The following is a 26303-nucleotide window of genomic DNA, read 5'->3' as shown; positions in this document are numbered from 1 at the left end:
TACAAATCACATGTGTTCTGTAGTCAACTATGATTTAGACTCAACATTGCAGATCCTGCGAAGTGACAGAATTCTAAGCATAATAGTTTTAATAACTCCTCTCAAACAACTGAATTATTTTATCTTTGCTATGCTGACAGTAAAAAATATTTTTCATAGATATTAAGACACTTCTATACAACTTAAAGTGACATTTAAAGACTTAACTAGGTTAATTAGGTTAACTAGGCAGGTTAGGGTAATTAGGCAAGTTATTGTATAACGAAGGTTTGTTCTATACTCTGCAAAAAATTATTTTCTAATTTAGATTTTTTTTATCTTGTTTCTAGTCCAAATATCTAAAAAGAAAATAATATGCCAAAATTAAGTGAGTTTTTTTTAATACAAGCAAAATAATTTGCCAATGGGGTAAGCTAAATAATCTTATGACAAAAGGAAAAACAAGATAATTTTGCTTTCACCATTGGCAGACTATTTTGATCATTTTAGGGAAAAACTCATTTAATTTTGGCATATTATTTATTAAAACAAGACAATAATTCTTCTTGTCAAGAAAATAATACTTGATTTAGGGATTTTTAGATATTTCGACTAAAAAACAAGATAAAAGATGTAAATAAGAAAAGCATTTTATGCAGTGTAGTAGACCTTAAAATGGTTATTATGGTTATTACTGCTTTTATTCTAGCCTAAATAAAGCTAATAAGACTTTCTCCGGAAGAAAAAATATTATCAGACATACTGTGAAAATGACCTTGCTCTGTTAAACATCATTAGGAAAAAAAATTAAAAGAAAAAAAAATTAAAGGAGGGCTAATAATTCTAACTTCAACTGTACATTAATATACTTTTATACTTTGGCTCTTTATAAACTTTTCTTTTTGTGTCTTCAATTTTAAAGACATACATGTCCATTTCCAGATATTAAAATGTGCAATTTTGAACATGATCTAACTTACATAGGAGGATTACCCAGTAATACTAGATTAACGGTACTCTGTAAATATACATACATAACATTTAATATTCTGGCTTTCACTTTCATTCATGTTCGTCTTCAAACTTTCTAAAACTAAAAAATATTATTTACATTTTGTATAAACATAATGATGACAACATAAATAACAAATAACACTGAACAATCAAATTTAGTCAAATCAAGTTTTTTAGCGCTCGCACACGAAAACAAGAAGCAGAGAAGTACATAAATAAGTCATTTTAAGTATATCGACATGATTCGATTGATTTCATTGAGTGATAATAGTTCCTAGTTTACCTTAATGTGTACATCAGCCCAAGCATGAATGAAAATACATGCATTTCCTCATGTTAGCATACAAGCCACAGCGAACAAACGCTTTATTTGATGTGTTTATTAATAAACAGAGGTGACGAAAACTCTGCGAAGGTCAAAGCACGCGACAATTACAGACTAAAGGGAATTTGCTGCAAGTCTAAAATTGTTCTCGTTGATGCTTAGGTCAGCTCTCTATGGGTCAGCTAAGCTAACAAGCTAAAGCAGCATAGCACAAGCATAAGCTTTGCGTCCCCACAGCTATGATCGTTTCCATGGCAGCAGAGTAACAACATCCTTTTCTGCTGCTGGATGAGTTACCGCGTTTACAACCTGACGTCACATATACTTATTTAGAAAAGCGGAAATTACGAGTCCACTTCTGATTAAGCTCAATTTCTGGGATGCATGACTGTTATTTCCCTGCTATAAAAGCAGCATGCTTACCGTAAAGTTGTAAAATTCTTATGGGGTATTTGTTTGAAATGAAACGTGTTTAATAAGTGGATGTAATTAAATTTAATTAAGTGGAAAGTTTATGTAATTTGATATTGAATATATTTATGTTTGGGTCAAAATGTTATGTATACACTGACAAAGCACTTAACTATGTAAGTGTATCACGTCTGGTATGCTAGCATAGTGTACTTCCTGCCAGAGTTGTTATGACAAGTTAAGACTTAATTTTTTTTCAACCCAGTGATATAACTTCTCTTGAGGCGTACAGACGGCACAACAGCAGCTGACGCAACATGAAACAAGACACCTGATTCACGTGGTTTCTACCTGCCTGCTGTCACGTTCTAATTTGGTGAAATGATGCCTATTCTCTTATCATAAGGGTGCTTTAAGCACATATAAGATAAATGTATATGCTAAATACATTTTAAAACTGTGCGATCATAATTAGTTCCATATATATATATAATTTTTTTAGATAAAATTATTTTTTACATAATTATTTTATACTCAAACCATGTTCAGTAGTTGTTGTTTTTTTTGTTTTTTTGCAAAACCATCAGCTGTCTATATGACATTATTAAATTACCAAACAGATTTTAAATTGTATTTTAGGGTCCTGACAATAATATATATATAATATATAATAATTATATATAATTAAATATAATTATACAAAAAATATATATATAACTGTTTTTGTAAAAACTGTTTTGTAAAATAGAATATATTGTGAATGAATATGCTAAAATATACTTTTTATTATTCATTTTATTATAATCTTATATTCATGTAACATTCATTTATTCTCTTTGCGGATTAGTCCCTTTATTAACCTAGGGTTGCCACAGTGGAATGAACCGCCAACTAAACCCGCACTGGAAAACATTATGTTATGTAATATAATGAAGAAAAAAAAATTAGAATATAACTTTTACTATATACCGTGGATGATTCAGTTTATATGCAAGGGCGGACTTAACCAATAAGCAGCCGCTTAGGGCCCCGGGGAATTAGGGGGCCACAACCAGTGCCAAGAAACCTATATTAATTATACAGCCCCTTTTTTTTATTTTGTTTTCTATCATATGTTGTAAAATTTGTCTATAATCATTAAGATTTTAACGGTGTTACTTTTTTTTAAACCCCTGGGCCTCCATAGTGCAACGTTTCTTTTCACAAATATGGCTAAATAATATAGTTTGTTTGTAAAGTTTTTTTTTTTGAGTTTATTGTATTTAATTTTACATCAAGAAGATAAATATTCCACTTCTAGTATATTTTAACATGCAGTTTATTTACAAATAAATAAAAAGTCTACAGAGGACAAAGAGTTTTAATGCTAGGGCCCCAAATTAATAAGTCTGCCCCTGCTTATATGAGGGTATGCACGCACGCACACACACCCACACACACACACACACACATATATATATATATATATATATATATATATATATATATATATATATATATATATATATATATATATATATATATAATTCCTTGTTCAGTAGTTTCTGTACAAGTTCAGCTTTCTATACTATTACTATAAACTGTATTTAAACAAGTGAGTTACAAGGAAGTGTCATCATCGTCCTGTTTCACAACTGTCAGTTTTACCTGTGTCACTATGATGTGGGCAGGAAAATTACCAAGTAATATTTTTTTGCTCAGCACCCAGCTAATCTAGCCGGTGTTTCATATATGAAGGGACAGCCCGCAAATCCCTTTTAAATCCTTTGAGCACATGGTTTGAATGGGGATGATGAGAGAGAAGGAGAGCGGTGGGGAAACGCACGTAGTGCCCTCGTACAACGGCGCATCATTGGCTGCGCGTCAGCGACTCGAGTGATTCATCGGTGACAGAGAAACCGGCTACCGGCAGATCAGCGCTCTACAGCCACACAGAAAGATGTGTGCCGTGCGAACGTGATGGTCGTGGATCCAAGGAGCTTCATCATAGAAAAAAACTCTCAATCGTAGAACATCGTTAAGGTATGTTTATGAGGACTGATGCCTTTAAATGCGTTCTGAGGTAACGATTGGGCGATTTATGCGCGTGCGTCGGGTTTTAGAGGGGATGCTGCATGCCGGTGGGCGGCTATGGAGATTGATTGACTGATGAAAAGTAACAGGTTTTTAGGAAGAAAGAAATGTATATAACATTCTTGTGTTGATAATGTTATGGATTATAAAAATGTCATATAACAGCACGTGTCATCGTTATACGCATACCTATACTGCCATGTTGTGAATATTTAGTTTACCGCACGTGGAGTGATAACGTAAACCGTCAAGTAGTCACGTTTACTGTCAGTTAGTGCTGTACATAGAGGGGAAAATAAAGTCACACTTTTAGTATAGTGGGTATTTACTGTATGTGGATTTATATTCTTGTGGCGGTGCCATCTTATTGGTGGAGCAGTGAGAGTATAAAAGTCACGTTTAGCACGTAGACCAGACAGCTCAGATACATCAGATGCTGTTCATGCAAATATTTATTAACCCAGTGACAGGTATGGTACAATGAGTAACAGCTATAATGTTTTTGATAACATTTTAAGGTTCGTCTTGATCTGCAATTTTAAAAAGGCTAAGCTTTAAAGTAAAATTAAATAAGATACAACATTATTATGTACGTATGTGAGCATTTTTGTAAATATATTTAAAATGTCACCTTAAAAATGTCAAAAGAAAATTGTCATCTATAACGAGCAGTTGAGAGACACTTTATTTGCGTCTCATCCTCAAATGACCCAAACTGCTCCAGCAGCCTGTTGTCATAGTTACCACCCCAAGCAATCGATTATTTTAGGGTCATGTTACTATTAAGAGCTAAAAATAATAGCTGCTGGCATGTGCAGTTCAGTTCAGGTCTTGTGCAATCTACTAGTTAATAACATAAATCAGGTGTGTAAATTGAGGACCATGCAGTGACCTTGCTGTGGGGGGAAGAAGGTCAGAGGGAGAAGGCAAATACGATATAGATCTGCCTTAAAGTGATAGTTCACCCAAATTACTTAATTCTATCATCATTTACACCATTTTAAAGCATGTTAAACAGAAAAGAGGATATTTTGAAGAAAGCTGGAAACCTGTAGCCATTGACTTTCATTGTATTTGTTTTTTTCCTCTTCTAATAGAAGTCAAAGGATTTCAGCTTTCTTCAAAGTATCCTATTTTGTGTTCAACAGAATAAAGAAACTAACAAAATGACTAAATAATCAATTAAAATGTCTGGGTGAACTATCTCTTTTCAGGAGACCTAAAAACGTTACTTCAATCAAAATAATTAATAAATAAAGTGATAAAATATTGTGATAAACTGAGAATCACCCACCTAAATTGGAATGATGTTGCATAGGTTTTAAGGTAGGATATACATAAATACAACTGATCACTAATCTTGCTATTGCACAGCTAACGACAGATTAGAATCAGCCCCTTTCACTAATTAGTATGGCCAAGACAAGAAGCATCCATAATTAACAAACAGCCCAGTACCAGCTGTGACCTGCTTCATACAAACAATTCAATGGCCGTACATAATTATATTGTCCATAATTTCCCTTTTTAACTAACATATTATTCCTCTTTATCGTATTTTAATCCTAAATTAATATAAAAAATATATGGGTAAGAACAATATGAGTTACTCAACAGCACGAGAGCTGATTCTGCTCACTGCAATCAGTCAGTAGCAGCAAAGACGATGGTAGCACATGGCCCAAATGTCAGAGTCTTAATTTAGGATGGATATCATGGCTCTGGTAGGGTACAGGGTTTTGTCATGGGAGGTATTCCCCCTTGAGTCTCCACCCACTGCTTGCCCCCTAGGAAAGGTAGATATGTGAGAGGTTGGGAAAGAGAGTCAGTTTTCAGAGACCCTAGGAGAGGTAGGTTGCACATACAGTACATTGGTTGCATGACTTGCTCTTGGCTAATATAGTTGCTTGACATCATAGCTGTTGGTTAACTAATTTCCACTGTATGGGTAACATGTTGCACAGCTTTGTTTCTGTTTAATTGCATACAACTAAATGCAAGTGTGTGTGTGTGTGTGTGTGTGTGTGTGTGTGTGTGTGTGTGTGTGTGTGTGTGTGTTTGTGTGTGTTTGTATTATTAGTAATCACTTTTTTTTTATCTATTTGAGTCAATTTGAGCTTTATTGTCATTGTGCTACGTGTGAACACGGTGTAATGAAATGTCATGTTTTGAAGGACCACTGTGCTACCTGTAAAGGGATAATTAACCCAAAACAAAGCTATTTTTAATCATTTATTCACCCTATACTACTTCCAAAGAGGTTTAACTTTCTTCTGTGAAAGCTGTAAACCTGTAACCATTGTCATCTCCCATAGTATTTGTTTCTCCTACTATGGAAGTCAATGGTTACAAGTTTTCATATTTAAAAAAATCATATTGTCTTCAACATTAAGGTTTGAAACCACTTGAGGGTGAGCAAATTTAAATTTGGGTGAACTATCCCTTTAAAAATGCTTGGCTCTTCCATTGCTAGTGTGCTTTGTGTTGTCTTGTCACACTGAGGTGTTTTTGATTTATCTTGATCTTTTAATTGCGATACTTATAATCTCATTCAACTGTTTTTGTCATTTTAAGTGTCCATGTACATGCATATGGATCTTAATGCTGTATCTATGACCAGGATGTCCAATAGCTTGTCTTGAATGAGTGTGTATGTGCATTCATTGATCAGTGTCTTGTTTAACGAGTCCTATAACACACTTGCCCTTTAAAAAAGGTCAGTAAATGAAGACTGACCATTTTGACATTTGCTTTAAATAGAAGTATTTGCTAAATTTCAGACTACATTGACCTTTTGTTGCAAATCCAATGTATTTAAGTTGTTTTCTATGGTACTTAATGTGTAGAAATAAGAGGAGAAATCTCAAGCATTAAGACAATCGTCTTAAGAAAGCTGGCCAACAGCTGTCTGGCAGCTCCTCGTGTTGAGAGACATTTGAAAGGGCATGATGTTTCAACATTGCTTAGTAGGTTAGAAAAGTGTCTGCTAAATCTGGTCCTGGAGCACCCCCAACCTTACACTTTCTAGATTCCTCAATCTAACACCTGATTTCAATGCATTCGCTGTGGCAGTATTTCATGATCAGAACTGGCAAACTCTGTGTTAAGGAACATGGTTTGCGGATCGATTTTTAAAATGCAATAAAGTGCTAGTCATGCTTTTTTATTTTTTTTTATTTTTTATGCTTTGTGTATACTTGTGGCTGTGAGTATTACAACTAACATGTTGCACCCAGAATTACGATAGCAGCTATTGGCAGGAATATGAATGAGGGAGGGTGTGAATTCTGTATGCAGGGAAACTGAAAAGATCTTGCTGTACTGAGATGTTAAGAGAACAAGCTGTGTAAGGCTTACTTTTGGCAATTGAGTGGTAATGATTCTTTAGCAGTAGCCAGTTGAATGTGGTTAAAGCATTTTTTGATGACTCAGACTGAATTCTCTGTACACTTGCATGACTTTCAGTGAAGATTAGGGCTGGCTGATTTTATGCCTAAAAAAAAAATCCGGATTAATGATAATTTCCCTTATTGAATGATGACGTTATACATTTTGATAGAAGTTGTTAATGCTTCCAGATTTAAGAGTACCCCAACAATGACTGAGGTCACAAAAATTAAAGGGGCCATTAAGTGGCATAACATATTTTTGGCCGATAAATTTTTGATGGCTGAATTTGGTACATCTTTAATATATCTTAGGCCTGCAACTAACTATTATTTAATAATCGATTAGTCTGGTGCTTTTAATTTATTTAATATTTTACATTATTTCTTTTTATTTTTTCCCTCGATTAATCAATAAATTGGATTAAAAAAAGAATTCATTTCCAACCCTTTAGTTAAAAATGGAACAAATCTTTAGTGCACAAACATGTTTTCCTTGAACATCACTGAGCTGTTATGATGATGAGGATTATGATAACAAAATTTAGTAGTTGTCCTGTTTTTCAATCTAAATATATTTTTAAAATAATTTTTAAATATATAAATTAAGATAAATAGATAAATTAAGATGCATGTCAACTAGACACATGAAATGGTATAAGAAATTCTGCTTTGCTTTCTGGAAAAAAAAACTCAATTTAATTGATTGTTTGCTGTAAAACAATCTAAATTGCCAATGGGGTAAGACAATTATATTAATGAGAATCTCAAACAAGTTTTATTTGTCACTTTTCTCGTGCCATTTTTCTCGTCTCTATTTTAAGATTTTTAGATATTTGGACTAGAAACGAGATGAAATTACTAAGTAAGAAAATGTTTTTGCAGTGCAGCTTGACAACAGATGGAAAAATTAATGATCCAAAAAGGCAAGTGAATAAACATGTCTTTAGTCTTGCAATGCAAAATAACTATAGCACCGCTGCTTTCCATCTGTTATTAACTCTTTTACTGGTGAGTTTAAAAGATTCTATCTGGCCCAGGGAGTGAGTTTTTTTAGGCGATCATTATTTTAGAATGTTCACCCTTAATGTTTGTGGCGACATGTCATGTTTGTCACGTGACACACTGAATGTTTGCATTTCAGGTGCTGGATCATTGCCCTGGTGCTCTCGTCATTTCTTCTGCATATTTGGCCATTAACACACTTTACTTGGTGTGAAATGCTCTCATACCTTGTATGACTAGGGTCACACAGATTTCTCTGCTTTTGCTGTGGATCTTTCCTCTAACATTTACCTCCGCTCAAAGTTATTTATTAATAATCAGTTATGAAATTCGTTGCCAATGCTTTTTAGTAATCAATTTGTTGTTGCTGCCCTAATAGCAACACTTTTTGATTACCATTGTTGCACATTTCTGCTATGCGATTTGGCTCTTGTCTTGGATCAATATAGAAAAAGTCTAGAGCTTTCCATTGTTATTGAAACAAATTTTATCAGGATTTGATGTTTATTGGCCCAGCCCTGGTGTAGATTTTGAAGTGTTGGAAAATTTTCAATTTGCAGATTTATTTATTTTTTTAATTATCAAACTTGTTTTTGAAGTGTTTGAGGCTCATACAACTTAAAATTTTTAATAGAAAATGTTAACTTCCCTTTTTCTTTCCAGTTGAGCCCTAGCTGTAAAGATCATCATGGGTGGAGCAGTTGTAGACACTGGTGACAGCGGAGTCAAAGCACCGGATGGAGGATGGGGTTGGGCTGTCCTCTTCGGCTGCTTCATCATAACTGGGTTCTCCTACGCTTTTCCAAAAGCTGTCAGCGTATTCTTCAAAGAGCTTATCCGGGAGTTTGGAGTGGGCTACAGCGACACGGCTTGGATCTCCTCTATCCTTCTTGCAATGCTTTATGGCACAGGTACGGACCGCAATTATGTACAATGTTTTTTGGCTCTAGTACAGGTATAGGCGAACTTGATCCCAGATGACTGGTGTCTGAGTTTTGCTCCAACACTAATCAAACACAAGTGAATATGCTAATTAGTGTTTTAATGAGTACTAGAAGGGTACAGGTAGATGTGTTTGGGGTTGGAGCGAAACAATGCTGGATACTGGTCCTGCAGGACTCATCCCTGCTTTAGTACTAGGGGTTTTCAGACCCTAAAATGTCTATATACTGTGGTCCCCATCTCCAACCTCATTTCTAAAAAGCTACTGACCTGTAGAGATTGGCTCCAATGCCTGAAAATAACTGGACTTTGTAATCGAGCTATTCTGACTCAAGAAATGGGGAAAGTATTTTGGTACTGAACGAAGTTCTTAACCGGGACCCCTGTTATTTGGGTGTCTTTGGATTGTGTTAGTTGCGTTACCTAAAATTGTGTGCAATATTTAATCCGCTATGAATATCAGAGATCTAGCTTTTCGTTGACTGAATTTTTGGGGGATCTCCCGAATGCATTAATTGGTTGCTATGATCTTTGCCAATTTTGGTGAACAATGACAAATGTGATGCACCTTTAGCATTCAAAAGTCATGTCGGTGTTCCTTTTTATTGGATTTCTAACCATGGTCTGCTTGTTACAGGGCCTTTATGCAGCATCCTAGTGAACCGATTTGGGTGTCGCCCTGTAATGATGGTTGGAGGTCTCTTTGCTTCATTGGGTATGGTCTTGGCATCATTTGCAACCAACATCATCCACATATACCTCTGCACTGGAGTCATCACAGGTGAGCACTTTTCTCATTTCTATAATGGTTATGAAGTGCTTGACTTCAACATTAACATTCAAATATAATGTACTCCAGGTTTGGGCCTTGCTCTGAACTTCCAGCCATCCCTCATCATGCTGAACAGATACTTCAGTGAGAAAAGGCCCTTGGCCAATGGGCTGGCCGCAGCTGGAAGTCCTGTGGCTCTGTGCTGTTTGTCTCCACTTGGGCAGGTTCTGCAATACAAGTATGGCTGGCGTGGAGGCTTCTTGATCCTTGGAGGCTTGCTGCTCAACTGCTGTGCATGTGGAGCCCTCATGAGGCCCTTGTTGGCACCCAAAAAGACAAGTGAAGTGGAAGAAAAACCAAAAGAAACTAAACCAAAGCCCAAGCTCCTTGACTTCACCGTCTTCAAAGATCGTGGCTTTTTGATTTACACCATTGCTGCATCCATTATGGTTCTAGGTCTTTTTGTGCCTCCAGTGTTTGTGGTAAGCTATGCCAAGGAACTGGGCAATGAGGACACCAAATCTGCCTTGTTGCTCACAATATTAGGGTTTATAGACATCTTCGCCAGGCCCACAAGTGGGATCATTGCTGGGCTCAAGTGGGTGAGGCCACGATGCGTTTACCTCTTCAGTTTTGCTATGATCTTCAATGGCATTGCTGATATTCTCGGCTCCTTTGCCAAAGACTATGCATCTCTCGTGGTGTTCTGCATCTTCTTTGGGATCTCCTATGGGATGGTTGGAGCCTTGCAGTTTGAAGTGTTGATGGCCATTGTGGGAACTGAGAAGTTTTCCAGTGCCATTGGCTTGGTGTTGTTGGTCGAAGCCATTGCCGTGTTAGTGGGACCACCCGGAGCAGGTTAGTTCCTCACTTTTATTTTTTTTTATCTGTGTTTATGCCTCTCTATATTATCAAGAGTGTCCAATCCTGCTCCTAGTGGGCAACTGTTCTGCTCAATTGGACTTTTTATAATAATCAAAGGCACACTAGAAGTTATGAAGCAAATTGGAACTAAATTCTGCTGGAAGAATACATGTTTGAGCTATTGACTACAGTAACCGTAAACCAATGACTCTTGTGTACTTTAACAACCTTTTGTAGGAAGGCTTTTTAGTTCTGCAATACTATATGGTTCCTTATTTAGAATGTTTTAGACCCCTGAACTACTGCACTGTAGTTCTCCTAGCATTGGCAGCTGCCGCTAATAGATCACCCCATGACCTGTCGTGGCCACCACCACAATTCAATCCATGTGGGGAGTTCATATCATAGTTCTCTTGTTTCATTTCACAGGTCGACTCCTGGACGCCACAAAGAACTACATGTACGTCTTCATGTTGGCCGGGTGTGAAGTGGTCCTCTCTGCACTTGTTCTGGCCATCTGTAACTTGCTCTTCATCAAAAGGAAGCCCCAACAGCCTGATCCACCAGCCAAGATGGAGATGGCCATTACAGAGACTGAGATGGAGGAGCTCAACAAGGCACCAAAGGATGACCAAGACAATGGAGGCGGTGCCGAGAATGAAAAGAAACAAGCCATCGAACCGGAGACCAAGACAACCTCTAAGGATGAGGTCAAAGAGCTTGAAAGCATAGAGGTAGACTCAATAGAGGTGGAAAATGCTTCCAAAAAAGTGTTCGGACCAAATGGTGTGGCCGTAGAGCCAGAGTCCTCTCTGTGAAGATGCTAGAACAATAGAAAGGATGGCACTTCCCCTGTAGGACTCATGGATGTGTTTGATGTTGTGGTGTATGCTTTTTGTATCACGCTTCCAGTGTGGTTGCAGAGGACCGCTTTCAGACCTGCTCTGCAGATCAGATGTAGCCCATGCATCGAGAGATATCGATTTTTAAGGCTGGTCACTGCCTAGTGGACAAACAGGCTTTTAAAAAAAAATTTTTGGTCAGGATTCACTCCACATCAGAGCAGGTCATCAACATTATACTGAAGATTACCAGCTTGCTTCAACAGTATGTGGCATTCAGTGATTGCTAATGTGGATTGTTGGTTTGTATCCTTATCTATTTTTTTTAGTTTTTTTAAACCGTTTCTGGGAGAGCATAGATTTTAAAGGTCATGATAGTCCTGCATTTCAGACAAATCCAATCGGACTAACTCAAGTCTTTAAACTAGACTTGGTTCTAGAGCAGGGGTGTCAAACTCAATTCCTGGAGGACCGAAGCCCTGCACAGTTTAGTTCCAACCCTGCTCCAACACACTTACCTGTAGGTTTCAAACAAGCCTGAAGGACTCGATTAGTTTGATCAGGTGTGTTTAATTAGGGTTGGAACTAAACTGTGCAGAGCTGCGGCCCTTTTGAAACTGAGTTTTACACCTGTGTTCTAGAGCAAGGGTGTCCAACTCCATTCCTGGAAGACCACATCTCTGGACTTTAACCTAATTTAACTGAACTGATCAAACTGAGTTCTCCAGCTTTGTTTTGAAGCCTACAGATAAGCATGATGAAGGATTGGAACTAAACTTTACAGAACTGCGGCACTCCAGGAACTGAGTTTGGCACCCTTATTCTAAAGGAATGTAGGGAATTCAGATATGTTGGGAGTATTTTTGTGACTCAAAGTATATAACTGTTTGAAGACAAGCTTCTATTTTTTTATAGTGGTTTTTATTTGCTCTTAATGTTAGTTTTTAACTTTTTCTGGTGTAGATGATCAGTATTTATCAAAGTGTTGATGTCAGTTGAACACTACACTTTATATTTGTGTATATATATTCATCTAAATGTCAGTGTTTTCAGACCAACTGCATCAATCAGATGGAGAGGACCACAGCTTGTACTTTTTTTGATTTATGTAGGTTTATTTAAAAGCATTTATACTAATTTGTTCAACACTGACTTGTTTTTGGGAGGAATATTATTTTTGTAAAGGAACCTAATGGTACGTTAAAATTATAAAAACGACGGTACAGAAACTTCTAAACTATACCTCATTTTCGCTTTCACCAGCAGTTTGTGAGTAGGGACCCTCTTCTGTGTTCAGACACTTGAGCTATTTTTTGGTTGTGCCTTAAGTCTTGTAGTGGTACACAATTTTGTGAAATTTAAAAAAATAAATGCACCCTCTCCACTCCATCTTGACTCATTTTTATGGTGTATCTAAAGAATGTTAATTTATTTCTTTTTAAAACCTGATGTCAACATGATTCAGTCCACTGTCACTAACATTTCAATTAAAACTGATTCACTACATTACTGAGAATAAACAGAATGGTCTGGAATTTTTAGTTGCTAGTTAGAATTGCACATATTAGGATGTAAAAATTGTATATGACCCTATGGTTTACTTGGAAGAGCTGGTTGGAACTAGTCCAGATCCTATTAGCCTAGGATTTGTGTAGTATTTTCAGTTCGGTTGAGCTGGTGTCCATCTGTAAAGGCATCAAACCTTTAACACCTTAAGTAGTGGTTCATTTGAAACATCGAGATGAATGCGGTGATCAATCCTCCTTATTTATGACCGTTTACATAGTTTCTTTCCAAATCTGTAATTCTTTTAAACGGAGAGATTTTGCATCGCTTCATTAAAAGTCTGTTCATGCAATTTCATAATAGATCAAAAAAATCTTGAAGTTTAATCCAAGTCTTCAGAAAACACATAGCCATACATGAAGAGTTTGACTTGTCATCTGAAAATAAAAACGAATGTGATTTTGAAGCTCAAACTTGCTGTGTTGCACAAGAATTAACGTCTGGTTTCAACATGTCAGACAAGTCTGCTAGAGTTTGAGTAAACAACTGAATCCTGCAAATATTGGTGGTGAGAATGGCCTAAATTTAGTTCTGTTTATTTTCCCAGAGATGGGTTGCGGCTGGAAGGGCATCCGCTGCAACAAACTGTGCTGGATAAGTTGGCGGTTCATTCTGCTGAGGCGACCCGAGATTAATAAAGGGACTAAGCCGACAAGAAAATGATGATGATAGTTCTGTTTATGTAGAGCAAATGTCTCTTTATTTCTCTGAATTAACTGTTTCATTAAGTTTTAGTAACGTACCTTTAGTAAAAAGGTTAGTAATCTTTTTAAAGCAGCGTTTTAGGTATTTATTTATTTATTTTTTTATAAAGAGACCAAACCCTTTGCATCAATTTCTTTATGATGTGCTTACATTGTTATGGTGGTGAATGTCTTGAGGGTTTGGATTATACCAGTATTAGTATATAAACATTCTAAAACGTAACCTTAAGGTAAACTCCATTTTACACTCAAACTCAGGCCTCTTTACGACAACCTGCCATTAATAATTTTCTTTAAAGGTGCAGTATGTAAGTTTGTGACTCTTCTAAAGCATAAATATACCATAATGTTTGCAGGTATTTAAGAAACATGCCAAGTGAACATTCTTGTTTATCTGAAAAAAGTGAAGTGAGATATTCCGCTTTGAAAACGTAAATTACCTGCCTGAACGCTGTCTTGTTTTTTTTTTAACTCACCCAATTTCAGTTTATCCAAATGTCTTTCAGCACCCAGGGTTGTCTCGATATAAAACCGCGTATTTTATTCATTCAATCATAAAGACTGTCAAAGCATGCATCCGTGACCGAAATGCGACCTCCAGTGGACAGTAGCAGCATCCGAAATGAGATGCACATGAGGTGGTTATTAATTAGCAAATAATATAAATATTACGAGCGTAAACATTAGGTTTGCAGGTTACATTGTAACCCTGTGTCCTAACACACGCTACGTGATGAGATTTGCAGTGATAAGCAATTTAGCTGTTTGCACCAGACGAAACATGATCAATTTAAATGCAGCCATTTAGAAGCACACTACACAATAGTGCACTACAGCGAAATGGTAAGGTTTATAATCCAATTAGTACATATTAAACCTCTTCAATATTATTAAACGTAGATGCTGAGTCAAAAATATATGGTGGTTTACATTATTTTATAGTTCTCAATTTCAAACACTGTTCCGTTTGCCTGTTGAACTAGTTTGCCTATTGTAGTTATCCATCACATAAAGAGTATTTTCTAAGCACAACATTGTACTACAGTCTATGCCGGGGGTGCCACACGTGGTCCTAGGGGGACCTGAAAAGTTTAACTCAAGTTTCATTTTTGACACTTCTAATTCAGTTCTTATTCATACGTACATATAAAGATGAAGCTAAAATCAGGACGTTGGAACTTCAGGGCCAAGGAATGTCAATTTTTATTTAATGTTATTTTATATTATATAACAATTATTATATTATATAACAATTCAATTCATCTTTATTTGAATAGCGCTTTTACAAAGTATATTATGTTAAAGCAGGTTCACATAGAAGTTTATAGTAAATTGAAACAGTGTAGTTCAGTTTTCAGAGTTTAATTTCAAGTTCAGTTTAATCAGTTCAGTGTGTTTTAATATTCACTGCTGAGAGTCCAAACACTGAACTGTAAATCATCCAAATAACACTTAAAACCGCTTTATTTCGTTAATATTTGTTCTTCAACCATATTTGCTTTCATATCATTTGCTATCATTCTCACTCATTTACGAGGCGTTTGCGGTGTCTTGTTACCATAGTTACAGTATGATGTGAACGTCATTTAGAACGCGTTCCAGTGGAATACTTTTGGCTGTGCAGCTCAGAGAATCTTTTGTTGGTTTGTAATAGTGGCGGTTGATATTTCAGTTTCATCAAACAGCGATTTTTCATCAAAAATGTCTTGCTTTCTGTTCAGAAGAAAGAAAAACATGAAGGAAACACCTGATTGTGAGTAAACAATGAGTGGAGAGCGGGAATGAAAGTACTGTTTATTATAAAAAACTTATTTTTAGGTAATGTTTAAGACAGAAGTATATTTTTGCTGTGGTTACTAACTCATATGTGGGGTCTATCAATGTCAGGTGATATTTTTAACCATGCAGTGTAGAACAACTTTAAAATAACTATTATTAATTTTAAGTTTTTTTTAAGTAATTTTAAGGTTCTCTCCTGGGACAGCATGCCAAACCTGCTATTATTATCAAGCTATATCGAAGTGTGAACTCTTGAATTTCTCATTTAATAGGTCTGGAGGAGGAGAGAAAGAAGGAGAGGGAGGAGGAGAAGAAAAAGAAGGAGGAGAAAAAGAAGGAGAAGGAGGAGAAGGAGAAGAAAAAGAAGGAGGAGAGGAAAAAGAAAAGAAGCAGGATTGCTTCCTTCTTCAAATCAATGTTCTGCCTCTCTCTGGGTAATTCAACAGATACATGCTATGATGATGAATACTCATATTTACTTCTAGATACATTTTAGACTGTAATGCTTTAAATAAACTGTACTTCATTACCTGGTCTTAGAGTTGACGTCTGCAGGAAAATGACTGTGGACAATGTGTAAACTGCAATCATTTCTCTTTTAACAGATGTGGAGGAGAGTATAATGGTGGTGGAGAAGGACAAAAATCAGGGAGAAAACTTGGAGGAGGAGCAAAAAACACTCCCCATGTCAACAGAACAAAGTTCTGATGGTAAATCAACATATATACGTCTATATATATCAATTTGTCACTAATGTTATAATAAATTTGTTATTCTAAATTGTTATTTTCTCCTCATCTGGAATTTAACATCCTCTGAATGTGTAAACTGCAATCATTTCTATTTTAACAGATTTTGAAGAAGACATCATGAAGGAGGAAGAGGAGAACTTGAAAGAAGAGGAGGAAAGAAAGATGAAGGAAAAAACTGTGAAAGAGAAAGAGACAATAAAAGAGGAGGAGGAAGAAATGGAGAGAGTTAAGGTGGAGGAGAAGATGGTGCAGACAGAGGAAGAGGAGACGGAGGAGGTGAAAATCAAGAAGAGAAGGAGGAGGATAATGAAAGAGGAGATAATACAGGAGGAGGAGAATATAATTGAGGAAGAGGAGGAGGAGATGAGTGAGGAGGAGGACAAGAAAACTCAGGAAGATAAGTGGAAGAACAAAAGACGGAGGAGGGGGAGAAGTCATGGAAAGAAACAGGAGGAGACGATAAAGGAGGGGAAGAAGAAAAAGGTTGTGAAAAAGAGGTCAAAGAAGGAAAGACAGAGGAGGAGATGGAAAAGTAAGAGAATGAATTTAGAGTGGATGAACAAAGAGGACGAGAAGATCAAGAAGGACTGGGAGGAGATACTGAAGGAGGAAGAGGAGTATGTTGGGTGTTATGTGAAGTCAGCATTACATGCTAAAGCACAGACTGTTTTGTTGCAGTGTGGGGGTGACGGACTGTATAAAGTGTTATAAAGGGCTGGGGGCTGACTTTCCTTGTTTTTGTTCAATGTTAAATAAACTGAATGCAAAACTCAAATACTGTCCTTGTCATTTTTTCACATGTTTTATTTTCACGCTTTCTCTCCTTTTTATTCTGATAGAGGTGAAATAGTGATATGTCTTTGTTTAATGTTCAGCCACTTGAATAAAAAATGACAATCAACATCCTCATATTGTATTTAATTGAGGTTTAAATATTCAATTTTAGTGACATTTTATGCAGGAATTTGTGTGCTGCACTTGCTGCTGGTTTTTTGACTCTTTGTATTTGATTATCTTTTTTATATACACAATTATGCCATCAAACTGTTGTGTTAACGTAATATCACATGAGTAATGTGATGTGGCTGTATATCGTCACTGGTGGGACACTAAGGCACAACACACGCCTCCCAGCAGTGCTAATATACAGCCACATCGCACTGCTATTTGTGTGATGTGGCTCATATATATATATATAATTATAATATATATAATATAATTTCTCAATTTTATAAATAATAAATAGACATGATTTGATTTAAATTATCAAAAAGAAAAATGTAATTAAAAACCTCCTGCTATGCAACATGTTTCACAAAATTAAATAAATAAAAAAATACATCAATATTTATTGACTTGCAGTATTATATCTCTACACATCTAGTTTCAGTGCTCAAAGTTTCAGATATTCAACTTTAAATGTCTCAGAATGGTTAAACCGGTCCTGTTTAAAACTGAATTAAACAAATCAGTTGCAATGTTCTTTTCTAAAACAAACATAACAAATAATCTAACAGACGTCTATGTGGCACAAAATACAAATTGTATCTGAATTTATATATCTTGGGGTTGAAATTGACTCAAAATTAACTTTTAAATCACAAATTAAAAAGATATGTAACTGTGTTAAATTTAATATCTCTTATTTCCGGTTCAAAAGGTCACATTTATCACTTCAGGTAGCAAAAATATTCATGCATTCAATGATTTTTTTCACATATAACCTACTGTCTAAGAAGCTGTTCACAGGCAAACAAAACAACACTAAAACCCACAGAGTCACTTTACAAACGGACAATTAAAATACTGGATAAAAAGCCTCTAAGACGTCATCATTGTAACATTTTACAAAAACATAAATTGTTAAGCTGGGAAAATGTCATTAAGTATTCAAACATTTGTCTGATGTATAAAATCCTTCATGGTCTGTCATCCCCACCTCTCAGTCAGTTTGTAAACATCAGGAACACCACACACAGAGCAACACGAGGGGCAGCCCGTATTGACTATTGTCCCACTCCGGAAAAATACCTTTGGTCAGGGTGCCTTTTCAGTTACAGCTGCACAGGAGTGGAATTCTGTCCCTGGCAGCATCACAGATTTAACCGCCCTTAATATGTTCAAAAAACATTTCAAAATCTGGTTAATAGAGAATCAGACCTGTCATCATTCTGATTAGATTGAAACTAGCATGTTTCCATTTGTGCCTACCATATTAATGATTTGTTGTTTAAATGTGTTTCAACTATTTTTACTGTATCCCTATTACAAAATGTCTGTGTTTTAGTTTAATTTGTAATTATATAATTTTTTTATTAACATCTACATAACTATGTATATTTTAGTTCTTCTTAGCTATGTTTGATTGATTGTATAATTCTTGCAGGGCGACGCAGTAGGTAGTGCTGTCGCCTCACAGCAAAAAGGTCGCTGGGTCGTTGGTTCGATCCTTGGCTCAGTTGGTGTTTCTGTGTGGAGTTTGCATGTTCTTCCTGCGTTTGCGTGGGTTTCCTCCTGGTGCTCCGTTTTCCCCCACAGTCCAAAGACATGCAGTACAGGTGAATTGGGTAGGCAAAATTGTCCATAGTGTATGAGTGTGTGTGTGTGAATGTGGGTGTGGATGTTTCCCAGAGATGGGTTGCGGCTGGAAGGGCATCCGCTGCGTAAAAAAATGTGCTGGATAAGTTGGTGGTTATTCCACTGTGGCGACCCCGGGTTAATAAAGCGACTAAGCCGACAAGAAAATGAATGAATGAATGATTCTTGCATCGTTTTTTAGGTTGTTCAGAGAAAACAGATGAAAAATAGCCTTCTGGCTAATTCTGGTGAATTTGCAGAAATGCTAATTAAATGTACACTGTCTCTGACAAATAAACAAACATTTCTGGGGATTGCAAATTATGTAGCCAGAGCTACATATGGCTACATTTTGTGTTTAAAATGAATGCTTCGGGGCGATATGACGTCATTACTATTCTTGCACACCAGCTGACCACTTACCTCCATACGGATGGCTTCCCTGCTAAAACCAGTTCATCCAGTGGCTTGCCATGTCAGTGGACTTGAGACGAAAAGAGGAGTTGACCACGATGAAGGGGTTCAAGTTCGGTGAAGAACAGTTCCAGAAAGTGTGTAAGACAAAAACAGAATCCAAAAAAGTTAAAATAAACAAGTAAATAACAGGGTGAGAATGTGGTAAAATCTAAAAACGTGCACTGTAAAACACAACGTATAGAATCTTCCTAATAAAATTGAGGTAACAATTTGCACTCACTTCTTTAGGGTAGATTCTATCACAAATATTTGGGTAAATAGTATCTAAATGTAATAGTGGTAACATACCAGAAGAAATTAGGTAAGACCTAACTAATAATTCTAATTAGTAATTACTTCTAAACTTGAGTAACATTTACTCTACTTTTAGCAGCAACAGTTCCTTACTACCATAATACTAATAATAAATTAATTAGCCAATACAAATGATTACATAATGCTTATTTTGTAAAGGGTAAGTTTAGTAAAATTGTCAAGACACAGGAAATACTATTAATTGCATTTTTATTGAACAAATAGTATAAAAACATTTTGAATAATTAATATAGAGATACATTTCAAGCAAAATACAGTGTTACAATGCATTACAGTGTTACATAAATCTTACATAATCACAGAAAAATAAAGAAAAGTCTAATAATGCCAAAACATGCATAATTTAAACAATTTAAACCTAACAACACAAACAATTTAAACAATTATGACAACACTCATCTGCTGGGTCCTTCTCTGCTGTGGGGCTGTGAATCACCAACAACCTCATGATTTCATTTGTGTGGCCTTCAAGTTCGACCTCCTGTTGAAAATAAAATAAAATATAATACATGTTTAATGTCAATTCAAGGAAACCAGCATAAAGTTTGAATAGTTGTTTTTATAGGGTCACACTTTACAATAAGGTTCATTGGTTAATGTTAATTATTGCATTTACTAACATGAACAAACAGTGAACAATACATTTACCACTGTATTAGTTCATGTTAGTTAATGTTAGTTAATGAAAATACAGTTGTTCATTGTTAGTTCATGTTAACTCATGGTGCATTAACTAATGTTGACAAGCATGGACTTGGATGTTAATAATGCATTAGCAAATGTTCAATTATGATTAATAAATGCTGTACAAGTGTTGTTCATGATTAGTTAATGTTAGTAAATGCATTAACTAATGAACCTTATTGTAAATTGTTACTTTTTATAGTTAATGTCAACTGTTTGAACACAAACAAGATTTCTGTTAATCAGCACTTCAATACAAAAACAGGAAACAAATTAAAATCAAACCAAAATTCTTCAAAGGTAAAATATAAATCAATGTAAAGTTAAAGGTAAAACAAATGAATCACAACTTAAGATATTTTTAATGATAAATGACAGATTTCTGTCCCTCCACTGAAGTCTATTCATCCAAAACTCTGACATAAACTTCATAAAGACATTTTACAATAAATTCATTTGAAGTGTTACATATAAATACTCAGCAGAAAATGTGATGAAGATTTAACATACACTCAAAAAACTTTTGCTGCTTGTTCAAACTATCTATTTAAAATGAGCTATAACAACAAAATTCTTGTGCGTTTTTGGAAACAACTTAATTATTTTATGTTTAGTCCACTTAAATTAACTTAATTTCATCATGTTGTCCCAACACAAATCGATTATGTGGAACCCAGAATTTTCAAAATAAATGCTGGGTTAAACACAATCGATTTTGTGTTGGGACAACATGATGAAATTAAGTTAATTTATTCATTTTTAACAAATTTAAGTGGATTGAACAAAACAATTAAGTTGTCCCCAAAAACGCACAAGAATTGTGTTGTTTCAGCTCATTTTAAATTAGTAGTTTGAACAAACAGCATCATTTTTAAATGTATTCTTTTGTTATCATGTAAACAATGATCAGCACCAGTAGGGTTCATTCTCGTCTCAGCTGCTTTAAAAAAGGTGTGTTCTTTGAGCAAGTATGTTTGTGCTTCTTTTTGTTCAGCATCAAAAGGTTTGCATGAACAGATTTTCCCTTGAAGGACGAATAGGTCTTACAATAAAAACAAGTATGCTACCTAAATACTCTGACTATTTACAAAAAAATAGGTATTGCATTGGTTGCTTAATTCATGGTGATCAATAAGGGAAATAAAACACTGTGAATCCAATGTGTAAATGTAAAAAAAATGTGCACACTGAACTGACAAATCATTTATCAACATACCTGGCAGTCTTGGAGCTCATTTTCAAGGCACTCTGATGTAAATAAGCAAAGGCATGCATTTTAGTGACAATACAGTGACTCTGTGAGCTGTGCACTGTAACTTAAGAAAAAATATCATTGATCTGTAAATAAAGACAATGATAAAATAGGGTTATAAATGGATCCCTTCTAACACAAAGGCTGACCAGAAAATTAAAACACATATACAACCTATTACTTTCGATTTGTTAAATGTATGAATTGTGAAGAAATGTTCGGTACTTATTCTACAAATCTGTTCCATCCCTCGGTTCAATTCAATGAATCGGTTCAATGGACTTGTTGCACAGAGTAAACATATTCCGCTTGCACTAGTTATTAAATATATTATTATACCCTCTATTCATGCCATCAGTTCGTCCCTGTAACAAAGTCAATCGCGGTCTCAGTAGGTGTCATCAGCTTTGGGCGCATCCGACAGAGACTCGGTTCAGAGCTGATGATTCGAGAACTTGCAAGCGGTTTATGAGTTTGAAATTCACGTTTATAACATTAACATAAGTTAAGCTCGATCATTAGAGTCGATCATCAGCAGTCGTTTTGATTCAATGCATTGTTTAAGTACTGGAGCATGCCAGACACGTAAAAAATGACTCAATTCACTAAAATGAAACGATTCAGTAGAACAACAATCGTGTGCTGCAGATTCACTCATTTCGGCCACGTATAAAACAAAATACTTTTATAATTATAGATGCAGATGTTTAACGTAACTTACTCTCATTTGCGGGTGAATGTTTTATGTTGTTATGGATGGACGTGTGTTAGCCGTAAGCAACATTAGCAGTCAGCAGCCTATGGCGTGAATAGACACAGGAAAGCACATAAAGTAAAATGATAAATATTTGAGTATACCTTTTAACAAAACAAGCTTACATTTGCATTTATGTATAAAAAATCTAAACAAAAACTCACTGTTTAACTTGACAAAAGTGAAGCTGCCTCTCCACTGCAACCATGACACCGAAAATGATGAATTCCACATTGCCACCTAGACTTTGACGCAAACGCAATTGGTGCTTTTGAAAACACTATTGGTTGAGTTTAGGCAAGGAGGAGGGTGGGTCAGTCTATCGTTCAGTCGACAGCAGCCTCTGGTGGATTTACGAGAGAACAGCAGGCACGAATGGCACTAGCAAGAGAAATTTGAGATCTCAAAAGGCGTACACAGCAGCCTCTGGTGGATTCACAAAAACAAAAACTGCAAAAAAAAAACGTAGCTCCTAAGCTGTTTTTGGTAAATTTGATGTTTTCTTCTGGCTGCCAATTATCTGTCACTATTTTTTACTTTTTCTGAAAGTCTTGATAACACCGTTGTTAAGTTTTTCTTTTATTATTTTAGCAAATAGGATTATATTACATATATTGTATTTAACATATATATATATATATATATATATATATATATATATATATATATATATATATATATATAATAATGCTCAAATAATACTGAGCATGCATTTACCTTTTTATCTTTGTACAAAATGGAGACAATATCTTCAATATAAAAAATATAAATCTAGAAAAATTCTGGTTTAGAGTCTCTAATTAATTCATTGTGGTGAGTCATTTATGATTCACAAGAGGCTTCTATACAGAGTATTTTAATTATAATATCTTTCTGGAATTTGTGTATTAAAAATGTTCATTCTTTATACTGGCATTACAGTTGTAGTAAATGTATGCATATAAAAATCAAGGAGGAATTGTGTGACTCAGAACACATGGGAATTACAGTTTGACCTGACCAGAAAGGGGCTGCTTAATGTCACAGATCAAGTTGTACCATTTGGACTTGTTTAACAATCGTAAACAGTTCCATGATTCACAGCTTTAAAAAATGCCCAAAAAATGTTCAGTTTTCAAAATTTAGGCTACTGTAAGTGGGACTGATTGTGTCCAGTATTGGCCAACAGGTCAACAGTTTCCTCTACTGGTAAAAAAGATGAATCACATATTGAACGGTTTTAACCTGTTTCTGCCGTTTGTCTGTTGAACCAGTTTGCCATTTTAGTTATCCATCATATAAAGAGTATTTCCTAATCACAACATTGGGCTACAGTCTATGCCAGAGGTGCCAAACGTGGTCCTAGGGGGACCTGAAAAGTTTAACTCAACTTCCATTTTTAAAACATTTAATTCAGGTCTTATTCATACGTACATATATAAGAAAGATGAAGCTAAAATCAGGACGTTGGAACTTCAGGGCCAAGGGATGTCAATTTCTATTAAACGTTATTATATATATATATATATATATATATATATATATATATATATATATATGTATATATATATATATATATATATATATATATATATAACAATTCAATTCATCTTTAATTGAATAGTGCTTTTACAAAGTATATTATATATATATATATATAACAATTCAATTCATCTTTAATTGAATAGTGCTTTTACAAAGTATATTATGTTAAAGCAGGTTCAAATAGAAGATCATAGTAAATTGAAAGTGTAGTGTAGTTTAATTTCAAGTTCAGTTTAATCAGTTCAGTGTGTTTTAATATTTACTGCTGAGAGTCCAAACAATGAACAGTAATTCATCCAAATAACACTTAAAACCGCTTTATTTCGTTAATATTTGTTCATCAACCATTGCTTTCATGTCACTTGCTATCATTCTCACTCATTTACGAGGCGTTTGCGGTGTCTTGTTCAAGATCTTAGGTGAACTATGCTGCTGCTGCTTTTAGTATGGCAATAAACGTCATGTAAAAAGGCATTCAAACTCACATTGTTAGCATTTAACACTGAATGAGCTGTACATGAGGTGATCGTGTCATCAAGTTTTCTGTTGTTCAGCTGCAAAAAAATAGACATTTCAGGTGTGGGTTAGGACAAAAACTCCATTTAATGTTAAATATTCCTTCTATTGCGTGCAGTTGCTTTTATTTAAACACGACTTAAATCACTGTTTAGGCTTGATAGTCAGACTCACTCCTGTTGGTCGTCAGTATGACAACCTGCGCTTGTGTGTTTTTATCCAGAAATGTAAAAGCCACTGGGTCTCAAACTGACGTACTGCACATTTAACAAAAGAAATGGACACAACTGTAATTAGAAAAAAAAATTTAGTTCATTATTAAAATAAAACATTGATTTCAATTCCATGCTTTTTGATAAGTAACATTTATATCAATCATTAAAGGGGAATCCAAAAATTTTTAAAGCATAAGAAATAGGGCCTCTGCCTCTAAACACAAATATATCACTGATCAAAAGCTCTGAATGCATTTTTGAGAGAAGACTGCAGTTATAAGCTTCTATAAAGAAATAAAGTTAGTAGGATAGTAGGTTAGGCAGAGGCGAGATGAAGCTCCAGGCCTCTTGACGAACTCTATCATGAGAAATTGACAGTGACAAAAGAACAGTGGGTTCCACAGCCTGAGGAGTCAATGGCAGGAACTGTGATAAAGCATCATCAACTACACAGCCCAGTTTTTCTAACATGAACAATGTGACTGTGGAAAATCACAATGTAATGGACTCATCTACACTCCATGACTAACATTTGTCAAATAAAGCCACTTATTAACATATAACGATGAAAATTTAAAAGACCACTTGATAATTCACTGGATGCACTGGATTTGTCAGGCATGAATGAGTACTACATGTTTAAAATTGTTTGATTTTATAATTTTTCTTCAGAAAAGTTAGGGTTAGGTTATTCCAGAAAATATTGCTTTTACTTTCATGAAGTTAAAACCTTTGTATTGGGTTAAAGAAATGTCCTTTTGGTATTTTATGCTCAAAATGACAACATTTCTTTTCCCAATTAAGAAATACCAATTAAATTGGGTCATGACCGAAAAGACAAGATCTCAGATACAAGCGGTTGAAATTAGTTTCCTGGCAGGGTGCACCCTTATAGATAGGAGGCGCTCAGAGTAGAGCCGTTGCTCCTCCACATTAAGAGAAGTCAGCTGAGGGGGTCAGGCATCTGTTTCGCATGCCTCCTGGATGCCAACCTAGGGAGGTGTTCCAGGTATGTCTAACCGTGAGGTGGCCTCAAGGAAGACCCAGGACATGCTGGAGGGACTATGGGCATACACACACTATGTACAGTTGCCTTGAACCGGGCCGAAGCACACTTGTCCCCTCTCCCGTCTCCCCTGACGGCCTGCATTCACATTACATTCGGGCCTGAGCACTCTTACGTCATCGATGATGCACTGTTCAGTGTAAGAAGCTCTCTCGCTTAGCAGTGGAGATTTCTTTATATCGTTTTAGTCATTTGGGATGCAGTGACGCATTTCTCCAAACAAATCAGCCACTTTTTACGCTTTTTACAATCATAAAGTCCTCGTGCTGCATGTATTAGGAGGTTTGCTGAAGGTGCAGCTGTCATGGGTTTGCAATGAGGGGTTTGCGTCTTTAATAATCTATGATAGTTTGCGTTCATTGAACAGTAATAATGATTAATAAATGCATATCAAACAGTCCCTTAAAAGCCACGTCTCGTCTTCAGTTTCGGGCTCAGGCACGCTTTGCATTCACATTACAAGCGTACCCGTGCCTGAACCCAAGTGAACCGTGCCTGAGCCCGATTCA

At 35.6% G+C, this 26303-nt stretch overlaps 3 protein-coding genes and 1 long non-coding RNA gene across 13 annotated transcripts in view; 2 read left to right on the top strand and 2 right to left on the bottom strand.

The window, feature by feature from the left end:
• Positions 1-5528, bottom strand: part of ccdc57 (coiled-coil domain containing 57) — a 33634-nt gene extending 28106 nt beyond the window's left edge. For 2 of the 6 annotated variants that reach the window (XM_087274522.1, XM_087274524.1), the window contains exon 1: positions 5418-5528. The gene's annotated coding sequence lies outside the window, so the exon portion shown is untranslated. 6 annotated transcript variants of the gene reach the window in all.
• slc16a3b (solute carrier family 16 member 3b) lies at positions 3640-13002 on the top strand. Of its 5 annotated transcripts, none has more exons than XM_087274686.1 (5): positions 3640-3751; positions 8857-9104; positions 9773-9916; positions 9995-10765; positions 11201-13002. In XM_087274686.1, the coding sequence occupies exons 2-5, from the start codon at positions 8882-8884 to the stop codon at positions 11587-11589; spliced, it is 1527 nt and encodes a 508-aa protein (XP_087130812.1). In that variant the 5' UTR covers positions 3640-3751; positions 8857-8881; the 3' UTR covers positions 11590-13002.
• A 1992-nt stretch (positions 13003-14994) lies between these two features.
• LOC101884685 (uncharacterized) lies at positions 14995-17189 on the top strand. Its single transcript, XM_087276629.1, has 4 exons — positions 14995-15636; positions 15935-16096; positions 16268-16372; positions 16515-17189. The coding sequence occupies exons 1-4, from the start codon at positions 15585-15587 to the stop codon at positions 17123-17125; spliced, it is 930 nt and encodes a 309-aa protein (XP_087132755.1). The 5' UTR covers positions 14995-15584; the 3' UTR covers positions 17126-17189.
• Positions 17190-18031: 842 nt separating this feature from the next.
• LOC141376836 (uncharacterized) lies at positions 18032-26254 on the bottom strand. Its single transcript, XR_015504320.1, has 7 exons — positions 24688-26254; positions 24483-24551; positions 22638-22854; positions 22441-22517; positions 21684-21715; positions 19415-20264; positions 18032-18524 (listed from the first exon to the last, which is right to left on the bottom strand). It is a non-coding gene; the product is annotated as an uncharacterized LOC141376836 (long non-coding RNA).
• Positions 26255-26303: the final 49 nt, after the last annotated feature.

The sequence above is a fragment of the Danio rerio genome, chromosome 12 (genome assembly GCF_052040795.2).
Source record: "Danio rerio strain M-AB ecotype USA chromosome 12, GRCz13ab, whole genome shotgun sequence".
NCBI classification, from domain to species: Eukaryota; Metazoa; Chordata; class Actinopteri; order Cypriniformes; family Danionidae; genus Danio; species Danio rerio.
The sequence above is the reverse complement of the archived record's forward strand: the minus strand, read 5'-3'. Positions and strand labels throughout refer to the sequence as shown.